The 8796-nt window shown below is 45.1% G+C and overlaps 1 protein-coding gene across 4 annotated transcripts in view; it reads left to right on the forward strand.

Moving 5' to 3' along the window:
* AMMECR1L (AMMECR1 like) overlaps nt 1-8796 on the forward strand; it is a 28646-nt gene that overhangs the window by 11262 nt on the left and 8588 nt on the right. For all 4 annotated transcript variants that reach the window (XR_002775851.1, XR_002775850.1, XM_003800329.2 and 1 more), the window contains exons 3-5: nt 2616-3060; nt 7987-8097; nt 8413-8527. Coding sequence is in view for 2 of the 4 variants with exons in the window: in XM_003800329.2 (XP_003800377.1) it covers nt 2654-3060; nt 7987-8097; nt 8413-8527 (633 nt within the window). In the remaining 2 variants the exon portion in view is untranslated. The remainder of the gene's footprint in view (nt 1-2615; nt 3061-7986; nt 8098-8412; nt 8528-8796) is intronic.

The following is an 8796-nucleotide window of genomic DNA, read 5'->3' on the forward strand; positions in this document are numbered from 1 at the left end:
CGTCATTGTTGTTTGGCGGGTCTGGGCTGGGGATTCGAACCCGCCACCTTAGGTGTACGTGGCTGGTGCCTTAGCCGGTTGAGCTATAGGCGCCAAGCCTGAAGGTAGATTTTTAACCAAGACAACCCTGCTCTCTCAGTAGTCTAAATAAGATAGTGACGTCCATGCTCAGAAACAGTCTACTCATTGGAGGTTTTATTGTGTCAAGCATATGAAGTTTTCTCCAAAAGAAACCCTTGTTTCAAGCCAGACACTGGAATGTGCAAGCTATTATTTCTCAATCACAGACAACTTTCATCTCACTCAGAATTGCCCCATCAGGGGTGTCCAACCTGCAGCCCACAGACCGCATGCTGATCATGTGAGGACGGTCTTGCTTATCTGTGGTGTAGGATATCACGAAAAATATGCATAGACCTTTTGTTTTTTCCATCATCTGCTTTCCTTAGTGTTTGTGTATTTAATGTTTGCCCCACGGCAATTCTGATTCTTTGATTTGTGGAAGAAAAGAAAAAAATGGATGCCCGTGAGCCTAGATGTGTACTTTGTTACAGTTGAGTGTATATGAAAACATAAATAGTATTTGTAAAATTTTCTCTGTCATTCAACCTGAAGTGACAAGTTGTTTGTGTAGAAATAATGGCATTGCAAATGAGTATGTAAATATTTAGTTTGATGTCAGTGGTTGTAGAATTTACAACTGAAATACGATGTTATAGAATGATGTCTAAAAAGACAATTGTGTGCTACATGTCCAAATCACAGGGAAAAATGTAGGTAGGACAGTGCAATACTCTATCCTCCCCTTCTTTTTTTTTTAGTGGCCAAAAAAACAAGATATATAATAATTTCAGGAAAAAACTAAGTATTGGCTCGGCGCCTGTGGCTCAAATGGCTAAGGCACCAGCCACATACATCTAAGGTGGCAGGTTCGAATCCAATCCCAGGCCCGCCAAACAACAATGACGGCTGCAACCAAAAAATAGCCAGGCATTGTGGTGGGCATCTGTGGTCCCAGCTACTTGGGACGTTGAGGCAGGAGACTCACTTGAGCCCCGGAGTTGGAGGTTGCTGTGAGCTTTGATGCCACAAGCACTCTACCTAGGGGGACAGCTTGAGGCTCTGTCTCAAAAAAAAAAAAAAAACTAAATATACTTTTCCCAGGTCACTCAGATTTACAATTTTGGTATTATCAAAGTTTGAATTCATGACTGTTGAGGGTTGACACTTTTCAAACAACAGAAAAGAGAGGACCTTGGTCACGTCATAGCTGACATATTTACCTTGGGCTTTTTAAGAAAAAATTATTCTTTTTTTTTTTTTTTTTGAGACAGTCTTCACTTTGTCACCCTTAGTAGAGTGCTGTGGCATCATAGCTGACAGCAACCTCAAACTTCTGGGCTTAAGCAATTCTCTTGCCTCAGCTTCCCAACTAGCTGGGTCTACAGCGGCCCACCACAATGCCTGGCTATTTTTACACGTGGTATTGCTCTAGCTCAGGCTGGTGTCAAACCTTGGTGAATTCAGGCAATCCACCTGCCTCGGCCTCCCAAGTGCTGGGATTTATAAGTATGAGCCATCATCCCTGGCCACCACCAGGCTGTTCTTAGAGATGGGGTCTCTTGCTCAGGCTGGTCTTGAACTCCTGAGCTCAGTCTAACCTCCTAGACCAACCAGCATGGTGGGATTACAAGTGTGAGCCATTGTGCCCAGCCCACAAAAAAAACAAACTCTTCCTCCCTTTATTTTATTCACTGGGATGCTGTGTATCCTTGGCCTATGTGGTGCCACGTTTTGTTGCACTGGGTGGCTTTGCATCTGTTTGCCTGGCTATGACAGGGCAGAAATGGCTACCTCACAAAAGGACTGTGAAACTTGGGTCATTTGTGTACATAAAGGTTTCTGCCAGGTTGCAGTTTTTTGAATAGGGTCTTGAAAAGATAGGGATATATATAGAAATGGGAGTGAGTTCAGAGGGGAACCTAAGAGAATGAGTGAGGGGCTCGGTGGGGAGAGCTGTGAAGGCAGGAAGGTGGGAGCCTTTTGCTCGAAGCAGGCCCTCTTCAGAGGGACAGCTAACTGCTTTTTATCCTCGCTGTGGGCTGAGGCTGAAAGCACGAAGTTAGATCTAAGTTAGTGTTGAGGAAAATGCTGAAGGATGTGGTTAACAAGGAAAAGCATGAAAGTTCCTCTGGAGTTCTTCAAAAATAGGATGGTTCAGTTTGGAGCCTCTAAAAAAGGTAGAGAATGCAACCCAATAGCAAGTCTGATAGCCACATGCTGTCTTTTCCATCAGCTTGGAAGTATCCTCATCCAGTTTCACAAGCTGGCTGTTGCCCCAGCCCTCTGCCCTGGGAGTTCTGGGGAGTGGAACCTGTTTGTTGCCTGTCTCCATTCATCTTGATCATATGGAAAATTTTTGAAAAATAAAAATAGTTCACCTTTAAGAAGGTTAGAGGTCTCTTCTGGTGATCCTTTTGACCCTATGCCTTGGAGGTGCAGATGGGAAAAATAATTTGACAGCCTTTTACCCTGGTAATGCAGACTCTCTCTTGATTTCTTTTCTCTCCTTTTAACCATTCAAATTAATGCTTTACTATTCTCGTTTTGGTTAGGGTTCTGCAGCATTCCAGACCTCGAGCACCGTATCAGGATGGGAAAAAGACGTTGTGTTCCTCCACTGGAGCCCAAGTTGGCAGCAGGCTGTTGTGGAGTCAAGAAGCCCAAACTTTCTGGAAGTGGAACGCATAGTCACGGGAACCAGTCCACAACTGTCCCCGGCTCCAGTTCAGGACCTCTTCAAAACCACCAGCATGTGGACAGCAGCACTGGACGAGAGAATGTGTCAGACTTAACTCTAGGACCTGGAAACTCTCCCATCACACGAATGAATCCCGCGTCGGGAGCGCTGAGCCCTCTCCCCCGGCCCAATGGAACTGCCAACACCACTAAGAATCTGGTGGTAACTGCAGAGATGTGCTGCTACTGCTTTGATGTACTCTACTGTCACCTCTATGGCTTCCCACAGCCACGACTTCCTAGATTCACCAATGACCCCTAGTGAGTAAATCAGGTGCTGGGGCACTGAGGAGGGCATGATGGCATCTTCCTAGGGTCAGTCTCTTGAGAGGCTCTGCTGCTTAAAAAGTTTTAACATCATCTGAGCAAAGGGTCGTGGGAAGAGAATGATGAGAAATGTCTGGGCAATGTTTAGAAGACTTAGTGAAAGAGGGGCTAGGTTATGTTTGGAAGAGGCTGTAGATTGTTTAATGTTCTGCAAAACCCAAAAAGGGTTTTGTTCTTGGCTTTTGTGTTGGTTTGCATGGCAGTTCGTAGGTCATTTAACCTTTCAAATGGAAGAGTCACTTGATTAGGGATCCTACCAGTGTTGAAGTCCAAGTGAACTGGAAATGTCTGAGGGCCTAGCTAGTGACAAGGGGTCTCATTCACTGGGAACAGTGATGCTCTTTAGCAAGAGGCCCCTCACTCTTTATCAGTAGTCCCTTGGTAATCCCTTAGGAAGTCAGAATCTGCTTTTCTGTTTTTAGTTCAAGACCCTGTTGCTTGTCCCAAGTCGTCAACAGTGTCAGTGGTTTAAATGAGGCAGAGTAATGGCTGATCCTATAATCCTAGCACTCTGGGAGACCAAGATGGGAGGATTACTTGAGCTGAGGAGTTCAAGACCAGCCCAAGCACGAGTGAAACTTCAAATTTTACTTAAAAAAAAAAAAAAAAAATAGAAAAACCAGCTAGTCATCCTGGTGCATGCCTGAAGTCCTAACTACTTGGGAGGCTGAGGCAAGAGGATCTCTTGAGCCCAGGAATTTGAGAGTGCAGTGAGCTATGATGATGTCACTGCACTGCACATTCTAGCCAAGGCAACAAATGAGACTTTGTCTCAAAAAAAAAAAAAAAGACTTTGGGCAGCACCTGTGGCTCAATGGGTAGGGTACTGCCGGGCCCCGTGTACTGAGGGTGGTGGGTTCAAACCCAGCCACGAACAGCTAAAACAGCAATGACAACTACAACAACAACAAAAAGCTGGGTGTTGTAGCAGGCACCTGTAGTCCCAGCTACTCGGAAGGCTGGGGCAAGAGAATCACTTAAGCTCAAGAGTTGGAGGTTACTGTGAGCTGTGACACCACAGCACTCTACCGAGGGCAACAAAGTGAGACTTTGTCTCAAAAAAAAAAAAAAAAAAAAACACCTTAGCAATATGTGTAAAGTGTAAAAGAAAAGCAGAGAAACTCATACCGGCATTTCAGTCTTCCTCAGAATTGGAAGTAGCTCTGAGCTGGCTTTGAAGAACACTGCTGCTTTTGAGTTTTATTTCTAGGAGATGCTTTTGGAGCATCTGTTGACCTAAGATCATTCATTCCTCATCTGTTGATTGCCATACAGAAGCTGTGCAGACTCCTGGGCAGGGTGTGTGTGGTGGAAAATATATGAGCAAGAAATGTTTGTAATTGGTAGATATAATTATGGGAACAACATGGGATCTCAAAAGTGCTTGCAGATAGGGGCAGCTGTATAGGTGAGGTGTGCATCATAAAAAAAATGCGCCTGCTCTTGGGAGACAACATTGAGCTGGCAAATCATACACACACAAGGCAGATAGTACAGGGGTTACTGTGTGTGTGGAGAACAGTATGTGGTGAGTTTTTAGGGAAGTTTTATCCCAGGGTACCCTGGTCAAACTTGCAGCTGTCACACCTGTAATCCTAGCACTCTGATAGGCCAAGATGGATGGATCACTTGAGCTTAGGAAATCAACCAGCCTGAACAAGAGTGAGACTGCTTCTTTACTAAAAATAGAAAAACTAGGCTCTGGGCCCATAGCTCAGTGGTTGGGGCACTGGCCACACACACCGGGGCTAGTGAGTTCAAACCCAACCCCAGGTTTGAAAAAACAACAACAACAACAACAACAACAATAAAATAGCTGGGTGTTGTGGTGGGCGCCTGTAGTCCCAGCTACTCGGGAGGCTGAGACAGGAGAATCGCTTAAGCCCAAGAGTTTGAGGTTGCTATGATGCCACGGCACTCTCCTGAGGGCAACATAATGAGACTCTGTCTCAAAAAAAATTAAATATATGAAAACAGAAAAACTAGCTGGAGAGGGTGGCACGTGTCTGTAAACCCAGGTACTCACGGAGGCTGAGGCAAGAGGATTGCTCAAGCCCAAGAGTTTGAGGTTGCTGTGAGCTGTGATGCCATAGCATTCTACCAAGGGCAACAAAGTGATGTCTCAAAAAAAAAGCAAATTTCCAACTATCCAGGTGTCCTGTGCAAGAAAGGGATGTGGTTTTTAAGAATAGGTGGTATGCCACGGCACTCTACCAAGGGCAACTCTAGAGTCTGGTGAGACTTTATCTCAAAAAAAAAAAAAAAAGAACAGGTGGTGACTTCAGTGTGTAGGGTAGGTTTAGAGCAGTATTTTTCAACCTTTTCTATCTCACAGCACACTTGAACCGATAATTAAACTTCCATGGCACACTTAAATTATGTTGATTAAAAAGAAAAGAGTAGGCTCGGCAGGCGCTGGCCACATACAACAAGGCTGGCGGGTTCGAGCCCAGCCCGGACTTGCTAAACGACAAGGACAACTGCAACAAAAAAATAGCCAGGCGTTGTGGTGGGTGCCTGTAGTCCCAGCTACTCAGGAGGCTGAGGCAAGAGAATCGCTTAAGCTCAGAAGTTGGAGGTTGCTGTGAGCTGTGACACCACAGCACTCTACCAAGGGCAACATAGTGATACTGCTCTGTCTCAGAAAAGAAAAAAAGAGTAAAGAAAAAGAATATACTTATTATGTTCTGAACTTCTTTTGAAAATAATTTAATTGATTTTTATTTTATTTTATTTTTTTGAGACAGAGTCTCACTATGTTGCTCTGCATAGAGTGCTATGGTGTCACAGCTCACAGAAACCTCAAACTCTTGGGCTTAAGCAATTCTCTTACCTCAGCCTCCCAAGTAGCTGGGACTACAGGCACCCACTACAATGCCCGGCTATTTTTGTTGTTGTTGTTGTTGTTTAGCAGGCCCCGGATGGGTTTGAACCTGCTAGCCCCTGTGTATGTGGCTGGTGCCTAACCACTGAGCTACAGGCACTGAGCCACCAATTTAATTGATGTTTAAAAGTGTGGGGTGTTTTTTGAGACAGAGTCTCACTTTATTGCCCTCGGTAGAGTGCTGTGGCATCATAGATCACAGCAACCTCCAACTCTTGGACTTAGGCGATTCTCTTGCCTCAGCCTTCCAAGTAGCTGGGACTACAGGCACCTGCCACAACACCTGGCTAGTTTCATCAATTTTTTTTTCCAGTCTTTTTTTCCTTTTTTTGGCAGGGCCTGGGTTTGAACCTGCCACCTCCGGCATATAGGGCTGGCGCTCTACTCCTTTGAGCCACCTAACGCCCGGCTACCTTCTGTTGCAGTTTGGCTGGGGCAGGATTTGAACTCACCACCCTTATTGGTGCCCTACTCACTGAGCCACAGGTGTCGCCCTGATGCTTAAAAGTTTTTGTAGCACATCTAAGATCCTCTCATGACACACCGGTTCAAAATCATTGGTTTAGATTCCTGTATTCAGGGCTTTACGTTTCTGTTACACAGGCAGTAGGATTCTTTTCTTAGGGGTTTATGAGTGTGCAGCCGTATCATTGGAAGGAAAAGATGGGTAGATGGGAGATCTTGTAGCTTTCGTAACAATGATCGAAGAAGTAGGTAACTTTGAAAACTTAAGTTGGGCCTTCAGGAGTGATTTCACTCATTCTAAGAGATAAGAGCATTAGGACTCTGGAGGGATCTCAGGAAGAAGGGACAGGTCTGCTCTGTAAGTGCAGAAAATCTTGGTACTGTCAGTCTGATAGACTACAGCCTAATAAAGTATGGCCTAGAAACAGAAAATGGCAACTTCCACTAATAAAAAGCTGTCTTGAGAAGATTTTTTTTTTCCCTGAAAATATATGAGCAAGAAATGTTTGTAGTTGCCAGGGGCAGATATAATTATGGGAATAACATGGGATCTCAAAAGTTGCTTACACATAAGGGCTGCTGTACAGGTGAGGTATGCAGCATGAAAGATGGAGCTGGGGGCTCGGCGCCTGTGGCTCAAGCAGCTAAGGCACCAGCCACATACACCTAAGGTGGTGGGTTCGAATCCAGCCCGGGCCCACCAAACAACAATGACGGCTGCAACCAAAAAAAAGAGCCGGGCGTTGTGGCGGGTGCCTGTGGTCCCAACTACTTGGGAGGCTGAGGCAGGAGACTTGCTTGAACCCAGGAGTTGGAGGTTGCTGTGAGCTGTGAAGCCATTGCACTCTACCCAGGGGGACAGCTTGAGGCTCTGTCTCAAAAAAAAAAAAAAGATGGAGCTAGGGAACATGACTACCCATAAAAATAAAGAAGAGGGCCAGGTGAGGTAGCTCATGCCTGTAATCCTAGTGCTCTGGGAGGCCAAGGCGGGTGGATAGCTTGAGCTCATGAGTTTGAGACCAGCCTGAGCAAAATTGAGACACCACCCCACCCCACCCCCCGTCTCTGCCTAAAAATAGAGAAACTGAGGATCGCTTGAGCCCAAGAGTTGGAGGTTGCAGTGAGCTATGACGCCATGGCACTCTACCCAGGGCTACAGCTTGAGACTCCATCTCAAAAAAAAAGAGGACAGTGTGGACTATTAGAAGGAAGTAAAGTTCCTGGGCAGTGGAAGAAGAAAAATAACACATAAATGTGGTATCAAAGTGAATGGAAACATAGGAAAGGCTACAGGGCCTTCAGGTTTCCAGCCAAGAGCTGTGCCACTTCCAGAAAGCAGAAAGGCAAAGAGTCAGTTCTCCAGGTAGCTGGCAAATCAGAAAACAATGCTTTTCAAAAACAAAACAATCTTTTTGGGCAGTAACCAAAATGAATAGGGACAAAGCCAAAAGGTTTTTTCTTATCCGTGATTAATTTGGGGCTGGAGAATGTTTTGTGTTTGCTTTTTTTAGTCCACTCTTTGTGACATGGAAGACAGGGCGGGACAAGCGGCTTCGTGGCTGCATTGGAACCTTCTCAGCCATGAATCTTCATTCAGGACTCAGGGAATACACGTTAACCAGGTAATGACACCAGACACTAAGAACTGTAGATAAATTGGCTAGAATCAGAAACAACTGCCTGACTTTATTTCTTCTGATACATTTTGATTAGTTTCTTTTTGCTAATCTGGAAATGTAAGGGCCTTAATCTGGTGAGTCATTTATCAGTTCAAGTATAAACACTAAATGGTATCCAGTTGTTACTAACATATTAGTATTGGTGAATACTAGATGTTCTCCGCCAATCTCAGGATTCATAAATACATGGGCTCTATGGCACTTGATGCTGGTTCCCGACTCCAGAACAGCCTTACCTGTTTTTTTGTCCCCCTCCAGTGCACTTAAGGACAGCCGATTTCCCCCCCTGACCCGAGAGGAGCTGCCTAAACTTTTCTGCTCTGTCTCCCTCCTTACTAACTTTGAGGATGCCAGTGATTACCTGGACTGGGAGGTGAGAACAGCCGCATTTGGAACTCTGCATCTCTCGTTGCATTTGGGTTCGGGTTAGTACATGGTAATGTATCTCCTTCATTGAGAAAGGGTATGAAAATGTGAAAGCTGAAAACTGGGCAGCATAGGTGAAGACAAGTTTGAGGAATAGGAAGAGATGTAAATGTAAAGGCTTTCTTCTGTTTCTTCTTGGTCCACTCTATTCCACATCTTTATCCCATATCTAATAAGAAATAATGGGCTCGGCGCCTATAGCTCAACTGGCTAAGG

The sequence above is a fragment of the Otolemur garnettii genome, unplaced genomic scaffold (genome assembly GCF_000181295.1).
Source record: "Otolemur garnettii isolate 467f Iridium unplaced genomic scaffold, OtoGar3 scaffold00173, whole genome shotgun sequence".
Lineage (NCBI taxonomy): Eukaryota > Metazoa > Chordata > Mammalia > Primates > Galagidae > Otolemur > Otolemur garnettii.